Below are 20,061 nucleotides of genomic sequence, written 5' to 3'. Positions count from 1 at the left end.
TTTTGTAACAAAATTTAAATAAACTGAACATTTGGAAGCAAAACAAAAAATAGTACAATTTAGTCTTCATGCAAATATTCATTGAATATTTCAGTAAATTTCCCTTTAGAAATGTACTCACTAGAGGTTTTGAGTTTGTCCTTCTACATGATATTCCAAAAGAATAATGCACTAGTAGGAATCCTAAGAATTTCTTTTAAAAAGTCTAACTTAAGAACCATTTTTCTTCATAAATTATAATTAAAAGTAGTTTAATTCTTTATCTTGGCTATTCAAAATGTCCACATACCAGCCAGTGTTTCCCAAAGCAATAGACACAGAACTCAAAAGAAGATTGCATTTAGATTCACTGAGAACTGCATCATGGTTTGCAGCAGGGGCAATCACCACAAACTCTCGGAGTCCATACCTTAAGAAAAAAAAAAAAAGAATTACTGTCATTAAACAGGGAAAATTTCAGAACACAAAACCATTATTTGAAAAATTTGAAAAAAATCTCCCTCGTGTTTAGCATGTCTGAGCTACAGGTGTTTCTCTTTTTTTCAATGGCAACTGAATTGACAATAATGTGAATATCCTTCATTTAGTGAAACACATCCATTATTCACCTAGTTCCTCTCAATTGACAAATGAAAAGCAATTTGCTGAAATCACAAAAGAAAAAGCATTAACAGTTTTGCCTTAAAAGTTAAGTTTCCAAAACTGAAATCTTGCTTTAGATAACTGCTAACATTAAGTATACTAATGTGGAAAAATAAAGTTTGATAGATTTCCTAAATGAGAGGAAAATAATTATCAGCCATCATGTATTTATACTATCTAAATGTGAAAATGTGGTTTACTTAATTAAGAAATTATTTTATTATTTTAAGACAGGGAGAGAGGGTGAGAGAGGCACAGAGGGAGAAGGAAGGAGAGAATCTTAAGCAGGTTCCAAACCAGTGCACAGCCAGATGCCAGGCTCAATCTCACAATCCGGAGTTCATGACCTGAGCCAAAATCAAGAGTCGGATGCTTAACTGACTGAGCCACCCTGGAGCTCCAATGAATTCTTGTATTATTTTACTCAATAACACATATTAGGTAGGAGTCACAAAATGATCAGAGAATGGCTTACTCTTGCTACAGTATCTTACTTACAAAAATGAGAACTTCTCATTTAGTTGTTAAGTCCTTTAAAAGCCACAAATTTGTGGCCAAATTTTACAAAAATATAAGGTCAAGTTAATTTTGACTATTGAAAATTCCTGTTCTAATCATTCCTAAATGTATTCTTAATATTTTTGTAAATTAATTTATGAAAGGCATTACTCATTTGCCTAATTTATTTTAACTCTGGTATGTAGGGTTGTGAATGCTTATTTTTACGAACATTCTCAAGAAATCCCCCAGGGATAAAGATTAAAAAATAAAAACATGGGATCCCTGGGTGGCGCAGCGGTTTGGCGCCTGCCTTTGGCTCAGGGCATGATCCTGGAGACCCGGGATCGAATCCCACGTCGGGCTCCCGGTGCATGGAGCCTGCTTCTCCCTCTGCCTCTCTCTCTGTCTCTCTCTCTCTGTGTGACTATCATAAATAATAAATAAAAATTGAAAAAAAAATAAAAAATAAAAACATTTCAACCCATAATCTGTTTATTGTTTAGATGACAAAAATTTCATCTTCTCACCTTGCCTCCATCTTCCCACCCTTGAATTCAAATACTAGTTATGCAGAGATGGCATTAAATACTGGAAAGAATCCAGAGCTATGAATTTTAAACTCTAAAGGCTTTTAAAAATACACTTTTCTCTTTTTTTAATGTCCTTGGAAGAAAGAAAACAAAACAAGTGAACATTTTTCCCCATGTCATCACCCACACTAGAGTGAAACTACAGTCAACAGTTCTTGGTTATTCTTCCAGAAATAATCTATGTACTCACCCTACCCTCAAATAAGATTATATATGCTTTCTGTACCTCCTTTTCAAAGGCTAATTCCCTACTGATCAATACTCTGTCTCTAGTTTTATGCCACTGCAACAATACTACCGCTATTTCTACAAATATAACTATAGGATAAGCTCCTATAAGTTGCTGGATAAAAGAACATCTGTATTTTTTATAGCTGCTGCCAAATTATCTTCTCCCTCTCCACACACAAACTATGCCAGTGTATACTCCCAATAACAAATAAGCCAAACTGAACTACTTTCTGTAAATATGCAATAAAAGTAACTGTGTCCTCTATAGAATGAGGGAAAACATTCTCTAACTGGAATGTTTTCCCTCATTCTATAAGTACCTGACTGATACTTTCTTTGAAGATTTACCTCAAATACCACCCCATCACTCCTGTTAAATTATGCTCTCTTCTCTGTATTGTAATGTATTTTTCCAGTTACTATTATTACCTTTGAAGAATCAATATCTGTCACTGATTTACTATCTGTACTAGACCTAGTTGAGGCCTCAGACAATGCCTTCAAGTAAGCAAACATTAAGGAGGGGCCTTAAAAAATGAGAAAAATTAACAACAAAAAGCAAGCAACCAGATTAAGAAGTAAACAAAGAACCTAAATAGACATTAGTCCAAAAAATATATACAATAGAAAAATAAGCAAATGAAAAGATGTGGTCAACATCACTAATTATTAGGGAAATGTAAATCAAACCAAATGTAAATCAAACTCAAATGATATACTGCTTCACACCCACGAGGATGGCTATTATAAAAAGCAAAATGAAACAAATAACAAATGTTGGCAAGGATATGAAGAAATGAGAACCAAAGAGCATGACTGGTACAAAAAGCAAAATAGTACAGCCACTATGGAAAACAGTATAATGATTCTTCAAATAGTGAAATATAGAACAGCAATTCCAAGTATGGATATATACTTAGAAAAGTTAAAAGCAGGGACCGAAAGAAATACTAGAACATGCCTGCTCACAGACCTCATCCACAATAGCCAAAAGGTAGAAACAACCCAAATGTCTATCAATAGTTGAATGGATACACAAAATGTGATATATGCAGAGAGTGAAATATTATTCACCACTAAAAGGGAAACAAAATGAACCTTGAAGACTTGATGCTAAGTGAAATAAGCCAGTCACGAAAGGATGAATACCATATGATTACACTTAAATAAAATATATGGAGTAAGTAGTCAAACTTATGTAAAATGTAAAATAGTGGCTACAGGGCCTGGCAGACTAGGGACTGAGCAGTTATCATTTAATGGGTACAGCATTTCAATATGGGATGATGAAAAAGTTCTGGAGATGAATAGTGATAATGGTTGTGCAAAAATATCCATATACTCAACACCAGGGTATACTTAAAAAATGGTTAAAATGGTAAATGCTTTATGTTTTATTACAATATAAATTATACAAATGATCAAAACTGATAAATATTCTAAATAATAAGTAATATCAAAAAATTCTATTCAAAGATGTTCAACCTTACTGGTGATTAGGAAAATAAAATTAAAAGAAGATATCATTGTTTACCAATTAAATTGGCAAAAAATACAAAATACTGGTATGATCTAGTATTGGCAAGAGTTTGGAACATGCTACAGGTAGTGGTATAAACTTAAAACATTTTTGGAAGACAAAAAAGAGGAATATATCAATATTTAAAATTCACAAACTCTGTACTAATTATATTTATATCTATTTTACAAAAACATTCATACAAATGCACAAAGCTATGAAGGCATACCTTTTGAAGGTACTGAAGGGTTCAATTCCAGACTACCACAATAAAGCAAGTATGAAAATCAAGCATGTACAATGACTTTTTGCTTCCCAATGCATATAAAAGTCATTTTTACACTAAATTGTAATCTGTTAAGTGTGCCAACAGAATCATATAAAAAAACATACAAATACCTTAAATAAAAATACTTTATTACTTATAAATGCTAACCATATTCTGAGCTTTCAGAAATCACAGATAATAATTAGAATAATAATGAAAAGGCTTGAAATCTGCAAGACACAGAAGTGAACTAATGCTACTAGAAAAACAGACTTGCACATATATACTTGCTCAACACATCCATGGTTGCTACAAGCCTTTAAGTTGTAAAGAAAAATGCAGTATCTGCAAAATACAATAAAGCAAAGCACAAAAACAATGTATGCCTTTATGCACTGTATGATGTTCATGGGTTAACAGATTTTATGATGTTCATGGTTAATAATTTAATTGTAAAAACTCAAAACAACCTTTCAACAGAAAAAGAAATAGGTAAATAATTACAGAACCCTCTAATTACGTGATACTTGACAGTCCTTTTAAAAAAAAATAAGGTATTATTAAAAAGTTTACTGAGGCAATCAGTAAGGCATGATAAAGGCAATCATGAAATGATTATATCAGAATATATGGTAAAATCTCATGAAAAAAATTCCTAAATCAAAAACTCAAAAATACATATATACATATAACTGATATACTCATAAAATACAAATATGGACATACTCCATAATTCCCATGATTTCCTGCTTGGTTGAGACGTTTAAGCCCCCTTTTAATGTGTGTGTAGAAAAAGGAGGGATGAGGAGGAGAGAATGGGAAGAGTGAAGAGGGAGTATAATGGTAAAATAAGTTTCATTAATAAATATTTCTGTATCTTGTCTAGTAACTTAAATTTATTTATTATTATTATTTTATTTATTTATTTGTTTGTTTATGAGAGACACAGAGAGAGAAGCAGAGACATAAGCAGACGAAGAAGTAGGCTCCTTCTGAGGAGCTGATGATATGGGACTCAATCCCAGGATCATGCCCTAAGCCAAAGGCAGGCACTCAACCACTGAGCCACCCAGGTGTCCCTAGTAATTTAAATTTATTAGGCACTCAAACATATCAACATAAATAAAAATCCCATTATGGCTATTTTTAATAATAGAACTATTTTATCTAACAGATTACATAGGTACATGTTAAATAATAAATATAAATGTGCCTTAGCATCACAATCTCCAACTGAGAAAGCTAAGACAATCATTCATTTTTATCATTTCTAAGTTACATTTTTCTTTCTTGCTACGATAAAGATCACAAGCAACAACAAAAAGCAGTATTTGTTATACCTGTTGTTTATCATGCAAAGGAAAATCATGAAAACATACCACCAACTTTGTTTTTTTTTTTTTTTTTGAAGATTTTATTTATTCATGAGAGAGAGAGAGAGAGAGAGGCAGAGATAGAGGCAGAGGGAGAAGCAGGTTCCATGCAGGGAGCCTGATGCAGGACTCGATCCTGGGTCTTCAGGATCAGGCCCTGGGCTGAAGGCAGCGCCAAACCGTTGAGCCACCCAGGCTGCCCAATACCACCAACTTTGAATGCTACCATTTTACATCTCTTACGTGTAAAGTTTCTTTCTTACTTTAGAAAGAAATATATTCAGGGGTGCCTGAGTGGCTCAGTCAGTTAAGCATTTAACTCTTGATTTTGGCTCAGGTCATGATCTCAGGATTGTGAGATTGAGCCTCATGTCTGGCCCTGTGCTGGGTGTGGAGCCTGCTTAAAATTCTCCCTCTCCCTCTCCCCCGCTTCAAAATAAAAGAAAGAAAGAAATATATTCAGAGCCTCTTCAAATAGTATAAAGAACATACACATAAAATAATAGATCACCAAAAATAGTAATGATAAATTAAAAAAAAATTTGAACATATTTATACCTAGCATGTACAACATACCTGAGAAAATGTTAAGTGTTCAATAAACAATTTCTTTTTTTCAATTTCATCCTCCCAGAGATCCCTGGACACTGCAATCTGTACCTTTAACTTATAATCTATTTAGATTAATTCTGATAAAATCTAGAAATTTTACACAGGATAGCTCCATTTCCTACCCCCTTCCTTTGTGCAATACTCTCATTTATGTTACATTTACATAGGTTATAAACCCAACAGTACAATGTTATAATTACTCCTTAAGCAATCTTATGGTTTTTTTGAATTAAGAGAATATCCCTTTTGTATTTACTAGAGTATTTCCAATGCTCTTCATTTCTTCTTGTGGACCCAAGTTACCATCTCTTTTTTTTTTTTTTTTTTTTTTTCCAATACTGACTATAAGGTAGGTCTCCCGGCAATGAATTCTCTTTTTTTATATAACAGCACTTAGCAGTTTCATTAGCATTTCATCTTAGCATTTCATCTTTATTTTTTCAAAGATAGTTTTGCTGGATATAGAATTCTTGGCTGGTAGTTTTTTTCCTTCAACACTCAATATGTCACTGTACTGCCCTCTGGCCGCCAATGTTTTTTTCAGCAAATAGTACTGTTCTTTCGTACATGACAAGTCATTTTTCTCTTGCTGCTTTCAAGATTCTCTTTGCTTTGGGTTTCAGCAGGTTGACAACAATGTGTCTAGATGTGGTCTGCTGTGTTTATCCCACTTGGGATTCACTAAGATTCCTGGGTCCACAAATATTTTTTTTTTTGTATCAAATCTAGGTAAGTTTTCAGCCATTATTTCTTTGAGTATTTTTTTTCCTGCCCTTTCTCTTTATCCGGGACAGCCATTATTACATGTATGCTCTGGAACATCTGACACTGACCCACAGATTTCCTAAGTACTGTTCATTTTTCTCTAATCTTTTTTCTTTCTGTTCTTTAGATTGGATAATTTCTATTAATCTTTCAAATCCCCACTCTTTCTTCTGCCATCTCAGATCTGCTTCTGAGCTCATCTGGTGAAAGTTTTAGTTATACTTTCCACTCAAGGGTTTCCATTTGGTTCTTCATTATAGTCTCTACTTATTGAGATTTCCTATTTGACTCATTGACAGCATATTTTTAATTCTTTAAATATACTTCCTTTAATTCTTTGAACATATTTATACCTGCACTGAATTTATTGCTCAATCCAACATCTGGGCCCACTAAGAGTTGATTTCTGCTAACTTTTTTCCCACTTCTGTATGGGTCACATTTTCCTGTGTTGTTGAAAACTACATTTAGATAATATAGTAAAACCAAGTCTTGTTTAACTTTTCTGAGGATTCTTTGTATTTAGTTACTTATCAGATTTAAAAGGTACTATCTGCCTTTCCCAAGATATTCAAATATTGATGTCTCTGTTCAATCATTTTATTCTTCTTAGCCTGGCTTCCCAGGGACTACCCACTGTCAATATAGCTTAGTGGTAATCCAGTAATTGGGGCAAAGACTATGCTCAAATACCTGAGCCCATAAGACTTTCACTTTCTGCTGATCTGTTGGGGGTGAGGGGACTGCATTCAAATTTACAATCAGTTCTGAAGTTTGGGCTCTCTCACATCTCCTCTGCACAGTGGGATGTATACAGAGTGTATCCAACCATTCTATGGCCCTCATACATATAGTATTGTTCAATTTGTTAACATTTATTTACTGTGTTATCACTTCTTACTCCTTTTCCTCTAAGTTGACCCTTAAACATCACATGTCTTTTTGGCCATCTGGATGTCTTTTTTGGAGAAAAGTCTGTTCATGCCTACAATTTTTTAATTGGGTTCTCTCTTGGGTGTTGAGTTGTATCAGTTCTTTATATATTTTGGATATTAACCCTTTATCAGATATGTCATTTGCAAGTATCTTTTCCCATTCCATAGGTTGCCTTTTAGTTTTGTTGACTATTCCCTTCATTGTGGAAAAGCTGTATATTTCGATACAGCCCCAATCATATCATATATTTTGGCTACTCTTATAAAGTTAAAAACATACAGTTACCATATGACTAACAATCTTATCCTAGGTATTTAACCCAGTGAACTAAAAATGTACTTTCACACAAAAATCTGTTCACAGATATTTAAAACATAAAACAGCTCCATTCATAAATGCCTGAACCTAGAAACAACCTTAATATCCTTCAACAAGTAAACAAACTGTGGTATACCCTTACAAGAGAATACTACTCAGCAATAAAAAGGAACTAACTACTGATACAGAATTACTTCAAAGGATTTCAGAAGCAGTATAGTGAATGAAAGAAAGTAGTCTCAAATAGTTACTATACAATTCCATTTCCATGACATTTTTGAAAGGACAAAATAAAAACATATCAGTAACTGCAAGAAGTAGCAATTGACAAGAAGAGTTTTTTGGAGGTTACACAAGTGTTGTATATCCTGATTATGGAAGTAGTTTTTAAAAACCTATACATACGTGTTGAAGTTTGGTGAACTACTCAGGAAAAAAAAATTAATTTTACTGTATTGCTAATTTTTAAAATTAAAAAGTTTTATTTATTTATTTTTAAGATTTTATTTATTTATTCATGAGACAGACAGAGAGAGAGAGGTGTGATAGAGAGAGAGAGAAAGAGAGACAGAGGGAAAAGCAGGCTCCATGCAGGGAGCCTGATGTGGGACTCGGTCCCGGGTCTCCAGGATCATGCCCTGGGCCGAAGGCAGAGCTAAACTGCTGAGCCACCTGGACTGCCCCCAAAAAGTTTTAAAGTACAAATGTAAAGGTTAAAAAAAAACTACTAACAAGTGGTTTTCATTAATATAAAAAAATATATCACTAACAAGTACTTCATTAATACACAAAAAGGTTTTGCTTATTCATTCAACAAATATTATTAAACTATGAACTATGTGTCAAACACAGTTTTAGGAAATAAATATTAAAAAGAGCAGAATGAATATACTTTGCCTGTGGAATGGACATGAATTGGAGGAGACTAGATGTCAGACTATAGTGGGTTACATAGTGTTCCTTCAAAATTCATGTCTATCTAGAAGCTTTAAAAAAAAAGATGAATGGAAATTTTTTTTTTTAATTTTTATTTATTTATCATAGTCACACAGAGAGAGAGAGAGAGGCAGAGACACAGGCAGAAGGAGAAACAGGCTCCATGCACCGGGAGCCCGATGTGGGATTCGATCCCGGGTCTCCAGGATCGTGCCCTGGGCCAAAGGCAGGTGCCAAACCGCTGTGCCACCCAGGGATCCCCAGATGAATGGAAATTATATAACAACATTCAGTTTGATAAACATACCATGTATCATTATCTGACTAAATCCTCACAATTATTCTTAAAGGTGCATATTATTTTTCTCTTTCCCAAAGTAGAAACCAAATAAAAAATACTAAGTAGGGCAGCCCGGGTGGCTCTGCAGTTTAGTGCCGCCTTTGGCCTGGGGCCTGATCCTGGGGACCCAGGATCGAGTCCCATGTCGGGTTCCCTGCATGGAGCCTACTTCTCCCTCTGCCTGTGTCTCTGCCTCTCTCTGTCTCTCTCATGAATAAATAAATAAAATCTTAAAAAAAAAAAAAAATACTGAGTAACATGCCTAAAATTGACAATAAGTACTTGAGCTAGAAATTAAACATAAGTGTGTCTAATTCAATGTTTGGCCAAACAGTAGGTTCAATTAATGTTGAATGAATGAATACATGCAAAGTTATGCTCTATGACATCATGGTGCCTTTTGATGTATTTTTTCATTTTAAATGCATACATTCACATTTAAAAGATCAGAAGAGAATCTGGATGGTTTAAATTAAATGGTAATGTATTAAATTCACTTATATTTGTTTAAGATGTTTAAGTCCACAGTTTTTAAAAGATCAAGTAAAATTAAAGGCACATTTATTAAACAATATCCAATTTATTTGCATTTGCAATTAGTTTTCCTTTAATATGCTACATTCTACTTGCTATAGTAATCACACTAGAATGAAGACAACAGAATTAAAAGATATTATCATTTTCTCCTTTCTTAGAAATTCTTTAATAAAAAAAATCAAGGAGCACCAGGGGGGCTTGGTTAAGTATTCAACTCTGGATTTCAGCTTAGGTCATGATCTCAGGGTCCTGGAATTGGATCCCGCATGTAACTCTACACATGGCATACAATCTGCTTAAGGATTCGATCTCTCCCTCTCCCTCTCCCCCTCCCTCTACTCGCACACACATGCTCTCTCTCAAACAAATAAATCTTAAAAAAAAAAAAAAAATCAAGAGACCAACTCACACCAACAGACTAATATAAAACCAGTATATAAATTTATTTTAATTAGATCTCTTTTCTTGACCATACTCTCATACTTGAGACATTTTGGTGGTGGTATGCTTCAATACCATTCCCACCAAACTAAGATAAAAAGAACTTTAAGAGTGATATACCTCGTATTAATTTATCACATTTATAATTTAGATAGAAGTAAGTCATGATGTTAGCATGTAACTGAGATCAACATTTTATTTCAATTCAATTTCCAACAACACATATTAAGTTTTCTATGATATGTAAATGTTCTATGTTACTCATTAGAATGATAGTTAGGCTCTACTCTAGATTATGAAATATATTGTGCAGGAAAAAGTTAACAGCCGGCCTGTGTCTACTATCCTTAGAATGGCCTGCATGCAACGCTGAACTTCAGCAGGCTCCCAGGAATTTGGATTTGAAGAGGGTTCTCAAAAAACCCTCCAATAAGAGTTATTGCACTTAAACTGTTTGTACAAATAATGTGTTTTATGCTAAACGTCTGCTCTCCTTCTGGGAGTCTGGAATTTTGTTATGTACCAGTCACAGGGTATCAGCCCCCAAATAAAAACTCAGAACTGAGCCTCCCTGGTAGAAAACATTTCATATGTGTTGTCAGAACTTGTTGCTAAGGGAATTAAGTATGTTCTATGTGACTCTATTAGGAAAGGACTCAGACACCAGCTCCTCCAAACTTTGCCTCAGGCACCTTTTCCCTGTGTTGATTTTGTTTGTGGACTGTCACTGAAAAAAACTGTCCTAAGTACAACCCTATGCTGAGTTCTGCTTGTCTTCCTATCCAATCACTGAACGTGGGGGACACATTGGGGTCTCCTGAACACACATACTAAAAGTTACCTGAATAAAACATATACCTACCATCTTACCAGGCAATGTGCTCTTGGAGGAAAGTCATTATTCATACACAACAAATCTTGCATAGACTGTGGAATAACATCTACAAAAACATTTAATAATGAAAAAATTAGTATGTTCATTCTAAGGCAAAATTTTATAACATGACTGAAAAAAATCACATTATGTAACAGGTCTTGCTAATCCATGTCGTTTTACAATTGCTTAAAGATTTATATCTAGGAACAGCTCTAAGATTTGGGGTGAGATAGAGGTCTCTCTTATTTTTAAAAAGCCAGCTTCTAAAAACAAAAGTATTATTCCTATATGTATAATATTTTCCTTTCTTCAAAGTCATGACTCAAACGTTTCCTCATCCTTCCTAGAAAACCATGTTTTATCTGTTCTTTTTGGTGTGCCCCTGTCTCTACTTTTTTTCAAAATTCTTAAGAGTCCTGTCAACACCTTATCACTTATCACCTCCTATGGCTAGTCTTTGCTGGCCTCTGGCCACCTTAAGCGTTCTTACACAACCACTAACCAGCTTCCCACTAACTTATTACCCATGTATTTTTAACACTTCTGTTGCTATTTATAATATATGACATAAATGATCCTTACTTATTCATAAATGTGTAATAAATTTGAAAGTATAAAGAATATTTATTTGTTCATAAAAATATTTCCTTTTGCTCTACAGCCATAATTCCTTAGCAAATTTATATTTTGTTAATTTTCAAAAAGAATAGGAGAATACTAATGACTTGATGCTTTACCTAAAGCAATAAACAATCCTAACAAAATAAAACTTCAGTGCTCAAATCTTCTGACCTGTGATAATATAGTTTTAAATGTGTATCTTCAAATTAAATGAATTGATGGTTTACTTTAACTTCTCCCATTATGTATACACTTTCATCACAACCAACTGAAACTGCACACAATACATATACACCTGCAAAAATAACCTAAATCCATTCATCTTCTCTCATACCATAGTCCTCTATACGAGTTCACCTCAGAAATACTGATTCTAAACCTCCTTATTATAAGAGCTTCTCCTTGATATACAATCCTTCCTCAAATTAACAGATTTAAGATTTCTCTACCTTCATTAGCAGAATGTTGGACCTAGAAATCTCTGGGCTACTACCAGTTCCCACCAGTTGTATATATTCCTCTCATCTCCTTCTTCCTAAAGTATACAAATTCATATTCTGGCATAATTATTTTATTTTGATATATAATTGTCTTACATATGTGTATATATGATCAATGCTATCTGTTCTAGTTTATCAATCTGAATGCAGATGCTATCTACTTGGTTTTGTTTCTAAGATGAATGCATATAATAAAAAAGGTTTTATAATTTTATTCCTATACAAAAGGCAAATATTTCAGGCCTATACTTACAAATGATAATCTGTTTTGACCAGAAAAAAGTTTTCTTAATTTATTTTTTCAAATGAAATATAATTGACATATAACATTATATTACTTTCAGGTATACAATATAATAACAATTGTATACACTGGAAAATGATCACAAATCTAGTAAACATCTGTCACTAGTTAACAACAAAAATTTCCTTGTCATAAGAACTTTTAAAATTTACTCTCTGCGCAACTTTCAAATACACAACACAGTACTATTAACTATAGTTATCATGCTATAGGTTATTTATATCCCCATGACTTATTTTGTAACTGTAAATGCGTACCTTTTGATCCCTTTCATCCATGTGGCCCACTCCCAATTCTACCTCTAGGAACCACGAATCTATTCTCCTAACTATAAGCCTAGTGAGTTTTGTTTTCACTTTTGCTCTTTTAGATTCTACATATAAAGAAGATCATACAATATTTGTCTTTCTCTTATTTCGCTTAGCATAATGCCATTAATTGCCCCAAAAAACTTTAACACACATTCTGCTTATTTATTTATTTATTTATTTATTTATTTATTTATTTATGAGAGAGAGAGAGAGAGAGAGAGAGGGGCAGAGACACAGGAAGAGGGAGAAGCAGGCTCCATGCACCAGGAGCCCGACGTGGGATTCGATCCCGGGTCTCCAGGATCGTGCCCTGGGCCAAAGGCAGGCGCTAAACTGCTGCGCCACCCAGGGATCCCTGCATATTTATTTTTTGAGTGAGTGAAGAAAGCTATCTGACTGACAGCTCCAAAACTCATACTTTTTCAATACCTTGGTCATTCATTATTATATGCAACTCTATCTCAAGACTGAGATTTTGGATGATTTGACCAATGAACAACTAAAAGCACCAATTACAGAGATTTGGAGCAATGTAACCTATGAGTAACCATAAATACCATTTACTGAGTACCTAGCACAGGCCAGGTAAGATAGGTGCTCACATTTACAGTATCTCATTGAATCTTTCCATTAATCCTCCAGGTGATATTATTTCATTTTGCAAGTGAGATAATACAGATTCCGAAAGGTCAAGCAGCTAGTAAGAAGAAAAACCTGAATTTTAATCCACTTGATCAAACTTACAAACTCCTTTACTTTTAAATCCTTCAAATCCCAGCTTAGTTGCCTAATTCTTCACTACATCTTCTCTGATCTGCTAAAACTGATCTTTTCTTCTTTGAACTTCAGTAGCACCTTACCTGTGCGCTGGGATGGCACCTATCATTTTCTATTTTCTACCTCTGACTACTGTTACTTATTTATAGACCATATCTCCTTTACGGGGATGTAAATTTTTTTTAACTGTGGGTTAAAAGGGCACTCAATAAATATTTGCTAATCTAAGTAATTTTGAAATGAATGCTAGTATGAAAGTTCCTCTAAAACGATCATATTCTATTTCAAATGTAGTGAAACATCTTTGCAAATGTAAAACCTCTCCAGAGGGCACTACTTAATTAAGAGACCTAAATTCATAATTCAAAACTATAATCACTCTTACAGTCAAGAGTTTCAAATGTGTAGTTAACAATTTACCTTCCAATACTTCATCCTTTCCTTCTTTATCAGCGGAGTCTTGTACAAGATAATGATGAGTGACTGAGAACTTGAAGTCAGCAAAGGAAATTTCATCTGATTTCTCTTCCCATGTGCCAGAAGTAAATATACCCTATATTTAACAATAAAATGGAAAAACATCCATGTTTAAAAAGAAAATTCCCTTAGAATATTAACCATCAAATGATATACAAAATGATAATTTGAGTAATTTTTGAGATAAATATATAAAATCAAAAATACACAGTAAATCCCATGCTTCTTACATACAAAAAAACCACCTCTCTACCATTAGCAGAATCTGAGTTACTTTTAGCTCAAAATGATAACATCTTATAAATTTTAAAATTTAGAAAAAATACATGACAATAAAACATACTATTATAAAAATCTCAAATCCAATAATATCATTATATAGTACAGAGCATTACTGGACATCAGAAACTGCTTAATAAAGAAGCAGTTTAGGTTCCTCAAAGAGTTAAAAATAGACCTGCCCTACGACCCAGCAATTGCACTGTTGGGGATTTACCCCAAAGATTCAGATGCAATGAAACGTCGGGACACCTGCACCCCGATGTTTCTAGCAGCAATGGCCACAATAGCCAAACTGTGGAAGGAGCCTCGGTGTCCATCGAAAGATGAATGGATAAAGAAGATGTGGTTTATGTATACAATGGAATATTACTCAGCAATTAGAAACGACAAATACCCACCATTTGCTTCAACGTGGATGGAACTGGAGGGTATTATGCTGAGTGAAATAAGTCAATCGGAGAAGGACAAACAGTGTATGTTCTCATTCATTTGGGGAATATGAATAATAGTGAAAGGGAATATAAAGGAAGGGAAAAGAAATGTTGGGAAATATCAGGAAGGGAGACAGAACATAAAGACTCCTAACTCGGGGAAACAAACTAGGGGTGGTGGAAGGGGAGGAGGGCGGGTGTTGGAGGGGAATGGGTGACGGACACTGAGGTGGACACTTGACAGGATGAGCACTGGGTGTTTTTCTGTATGTTGGTAAATTGAACACCAATAAAAATTAATTTAAAAAATAAAAATAAAAATAAAAATAAAAATAAAGAAGCAGTTTTAAAAAAAAGAAAAAAATAAAGAAGCAGTTTGTAGAATCAGCTTTAAGTGACATGACATTTGTAGCACTTACTTACTTAACATATTTTTGTAACCATGTTTACCAAGCTTTGTTATTCAGATATTTTTATCTAAATAGCAACTCCCTGACTGGAAACATTTTAAAGTTCCAAAGAGCCCCCTCACTTATACAACATAATCATAAAAAAGGATTTTTCCCATAGGCCTCTTATCTCCCGTAAGTACCACTTCCACAGGAGGGATATAAAGTCATTACAGCATAGCACCACTGTGAGGCAGGAAATACCAACCCAGCAACTTGCCAAGCACAGATAGTCCCAAACTAGACAGAAAAGATGTAAGAAATGATTCTGGGAGTTACTGGGTTTTTATAAAATGTGTTTTCATGACCATACCTAATGTCAAAAATGTTTTATGTGTGTTCTTGGCAAATAATTCTAATTCTAAATGGAGTCAAAACATTGCTGCCCGCAATCTTTTTATTAAGAGAAAAATCACCATGTATGGTACATATCAAAAACTATAATTTTATATGTTGAGTTTCTCTAAAGTGATGTTAACCTGTATTAAGACATATATGGCCCATACTAAAATTCTCAAATTGCAATAAGCATTATAATGATATGCGTAAGAGCTCAGTATGCTATGTGGAATATGCACTATAAAGCAGTTAAGGATAAAACTAAGAACAGGGAGAAGTCCAGAAAATAAGAGATAAGCTCATTGGTCAAGCTTGCAAAAAAGCTGAACTATTCCATTTAAAGGACATAAAGAAATATTATCTGACCCTAATTCTGGATTCTGGGAACTACTATCAACCTTACCAACAGCCATATGAAAGAGGATTTGGTTGCATTCAATAAATAGGAGGCATCCAGGTTCTGTCTCCCAAACAGACTTCTGAAGATAATTAAACAGAAAAACAACACTCTAATCTCGCTCCTTCAACTCCAGTATGATGCAGTTCTTTGACACCATACTGATATTTATTATTAGAATCAGAAATAACAATTCTAGTTCAAAGTTAACCTAGTGATTCATCAAGAATAACCTCTGAAGGCCCTGATTAGACAATAAAAATAAGTATATATAATGGAAAGAAATAAAACTATCTGCATTCACAATGATCTGATATGTACCTAGAATATCCAAAGCAACCTACAAACTACTAAAACTAACTGATGAGCTTATGAAGTTGTGGAGTTCAAGATCAATATATAAAAGCCATCTTTGGGGATCCCTGTGTGGCTCAGCAGTTTAGCGCCGGCCTTTGGCCCAGGGCATGATCCTGGAGCCCCAGAATCGAGTCCCACACCAGGCTCCCTGCGAGGACCCTGCTTCTCTCTCTGCCTGTGTCTCTGCCTCTCTATCATGAATGAATGAATGAATGAATGAATCTTAAAAAAATAAAAAATAAAAAATAAAAAATAAAAAATAAAATCCATCTTTTGGGATGCCTGGGTAGCTCAGCAGTTGACTGCCTGCCTTTTGCCCAGAGCGTGATCCTGTAGTCCCGGGATCAAGTCCCACACCGGGCTCCCTGCATGGAGCCTGCTTCTCTCTCTGCCTGTGTCTCTGCCTCTCTCTCTCTCTCTGTGTCTCTCATGAATAAATATTTTTTAAATAAATAAATAAATTTAAAAATAAAAAATAAAACCCATCTGTATTTTTATAAACAAGCAGCAAACACTTGGAAAATGAATTTTTTTTAAATACCACTCTTACAACATCAAAAGTAAATTAACTAGAAATACATATAATGAAATATAAGCAAAGAACTCTACCTAAGAATGCTTCAAAACATTGACGAGCAATATTAAAGACCTAAGAGAGCTAAATGTACATGGAAGATAATCAGCATTAAGATGTCATTCTCTTCAAATAGATCTATAAATTCAACATCATCCTAATCAAAATCCCTGCAGGCATTTTGTAGAAATTGACAAGCTGATTCTAAAACTAACATGAAATCCAAAGGACTTAAAATACCTAAAATAATTCTGATGAAAAATATATTACCTGATTTTAAGATTTATTTTACTATAGTAATTAAGACAGTATAGTATAAAGACAAACAGATCAATAAAACATAATAATTCAGAAGTACATTCACACTTATACCTCATTTTACAACAGAGGAGCTACTGCAATTCACTAGGGAAAGGATGGTTTTTTCAACAAACAGTCCTGGAATAATAAGATATTAACCTGGAGGAAAACAGAGAACTGTCTTTAAACCCTTGAGATAGGCAAGATTCCTCTGACAGAACACAAAAGGCACTAACAATAAAATTAAAAATTAATAAAATGAGGAATACTCAAATACATAAAATAGTTAATAACAAACATAAAGGAACTAATTGATAATAATATAATAATAGTAGCGGACTTTAACACAACACTCATCTCAATGGACAGATCAACTAAACAGAAAACCAACAAGGAAACAATGGCTTTGAATGACACACTGGAACAGATAGATTTAATAGATTAACTCAGGATATTCCAACATATAACAGCAGAATACATCTTCTTTTTAAGTGCACAGGGAACATTTCCAGAACAGATCACATTTTAGGCCACAAAGCAAGCCTCAACGAATCCAAAAAGAATGAAGTCATACTATGCATCTTTTCTGATAAAACACTATAAAACTAGGAGTCAACCACAAGAAAAAAATCTGGAAAGACCACAAGTACATGGACATTAAATAACATCCTACTAAACAATGAATGAGTCAACCAGGAAATAAAAGAAGAAATAATAAAGTACATGGGAAAAAAAGAAAATGAAAACGTAATAATGGTTCAAAACCTTTGGGACATACCAGAAGCTGTTCTAAATGCAAAGTTTACAGCATGTCTTCCTCAAGAACCAAGAAAAATCTTTTTTTTTTTTTTAATTTTTATTTATTTATGATAGTCAGAGAGAGAGAGAGAGAGAGGCAGAGACATAGGCAGAGGGAGAAGCAGGCTCCATGCACCGGGAGCCCGACGTGGGATTCGATCCCAGGTCTCCAGGATCGCGCCCTGGGCCAAAGGCAGGCACCAAACCGCTGCACCACCCAGGGATCCCTTTTTTTTTTCTTTTTTTTTTTTTAATTTTTATCTATTTATGATAGAGAGAGAGAGAGAGAGAGAGAGGCAGAGACATAGGCAGAGGGAGAAGCAGAAGAAAAATCTCAAACAACCTAACCCCCTTACATGTAAAGAAACTTTTTATAAAAAGAACCATTAACAAAACCTAAAACCAGCAGAAGGCAGGAAATAATAAAGATTAGAGAAGAAATAAATGAAATAGAAATCTAAAAAAAAAAAAAATTAATTAGATCAATGAAATCAGGAGCTGGTTTTTGAAAAAAGTATCAATAAAATTGATAAACCTCTAGCCAGATTAATCAATAAAAAAAGAGAAAGGCTCAAATAAATAAAATCACAAATGAGAAAGGAGAAATAACGACATCAAAGAAATACAATTATAGGAGAATATTATGAGAAACTATATGCCAACAAATTGGACAACCTAGAAGAAATGGATAAATTCCAAGAAACACATAAACTATCAAAACTGAAAGAGGAAGAAAGAGAAAAGAATAGACCAATAACCAGAAAAAAACTTAAATCAGTAATCAAAATTCTCCCAAAAAACTCAAGTCCAGGACCAGATGGCTTCACAGGTGAAATCTACCAAACATTTAAAAAGTTAATATCGGGATCCCTGGGTGGCGCAGCATTTTGGCACCTGCCTTTGGCCCAGGGCGCGATCCTGGAGACCCGGGATCAAATCCCACATCGGGCTCCCGGTGCATGGAGCCTGCTTCTCCCTCTGCCTGTGTGTCTCTGCCTCTCTCTCTCTCTCTCTCTATCATAAATAATAAATAAAAATTAAAAAAAATAAAAATAAAAATAAAAAAATAAAAAGTTAATATCTATTCTTCTCAAACTATTCCAAAATATAGAAAAGGAAAGAAAACTTCCAAATTCATTCTATCATGCCAGCATTCTCCTGATACCAAAACCAGATAAAGACACCACAAAAAAAATGTAGGCGAATATCCTTGAAGAATACAGATGCAAAAATCCTAAACAAAATTCTACCAAACTGAATACAATACGTTTAAAAAAAATCATTCACCCTAATCAAGTGAGATTTATTCCAAGGATGCAACGGTGGTTAAATATTTGCAAATCAAAGTGATACATCACATCAGTAAGAAGAAGTATGAGACCCACATGATCATTTCCAAACATGCAGGAAATGCATTTGACAAAGTACAATATCATTCATCATAAAAACCTCCAACAAAATAGGTTCAGAGGCAACTACATCAACATAATAAAGCCCATGTACGAAAATGCCACAACTAACATCATCCTTAAAAAAAAAAAAAAAAAAAAAAAAAAACAACTAACATCATCCTTAATGGGGGAAAACTTAAAGCTTTTCCCCTACAGTCAGGAAAAAGACAAGGATGTCCACTCTAAGCACTTTTATTCAACATAGTACTAGAAGTACAAGCCACGGCAATTAGACAATTAGAAGAAATCAAAGGCATCTGGAATGCCTAGGTGGTTCAAAAGTTGAGCATCTGTCTTCAGCTCAGGGAGTGATCCCGGGGTCCTGGGATTGAGTCCCACATCGGGCTCCCTGCATGGAGCCTGCTTCTCCCCCTGACTATGTCTCTGCCACTCTGTCAGTGTGTGTCTCTCATGAATTAATAAATAAAATCCTAAAAAAAAAAAAAAAATCAAAGGCATCCACATTGGTAAGGAACAAGTCAACACTTTCACTATTTGCAGATGACATACCACACAGAAGAAACCCAAAACACTCCCACCAAAAAATTACTAGAACTGATTAATGAATTCAATAAAGTTGCAAGATACAAAATCAAGGTACAGAAATCTGTTGCATTTCTATATACCAATAATGAAGCAGCAGAACAAGAAATTAAGAAAACAATCCGGGCAGCCCCGGTGGCCCAGCGGTTTAGCACCGCTTTTGGCCCGGGGCATGATCCTGGAAACCGGGGATGGAGTCCCACGTCAGGCTCCCTGCACGGAGCCTGCTTCTCCCTCTGTGTCTCTGCCTCTCTCTCTCTCTCT

General features: G+C 34.4%; 1 protein-coding gene across 9 annotated transcripts in view; it reads right to left on the bottom strand.

The window, feature by feature from the left end:
- RAB3GAP1 (RAB3 GTPase activating protein catalytic subunit 1) overlaps positions 1–20,061 on the bottom strand; it is a 97,654-nt gene that overhangs the window by 56,027 nt on the left and 21,566 nt on the right. For all 9 annotated transcript variants that reach the window (XM_026015549.2, XM_026015548.2, XM_072757619.1 and 6 more), the window contains 3 exons: positions 13,820–13,952; positions 10,872–10,950; positions 290–409 (listed from right to left, as the gene is read on the bottom strand). In XM_026015549.2, coding sequence (XP_025871334.2) covers positions 290–409; positions 10,872–10,950; positions 13,820–13,952 — 332 coding nt within the window. The remainder of the gene's footprint in view (positions 1–289; positions 410–10,871; positions 10,951–13,819; positions 13,953–20,061) is intronic.

This window comes from Vulpes vulpes, chromosome 5 (assembly GCF_048418805.1).
Source record: "Vulpes vulpes isolate BD-2025 chromosome 5, VulVul3, whole genome shotgun sequence".
Classification (NCBI taxonomy): domain Eukaryota; kingdom Metazoa; phylum Chordata; class Mammalia; order Carnivora; family Canidae; genus Vulpes; species Vulpes vulpes.
The sequence above is the reverse complement of the archived record's forward strand: the minus strand, read 5'-3'. Positions and strand labels throughout refer to the sequence as shown.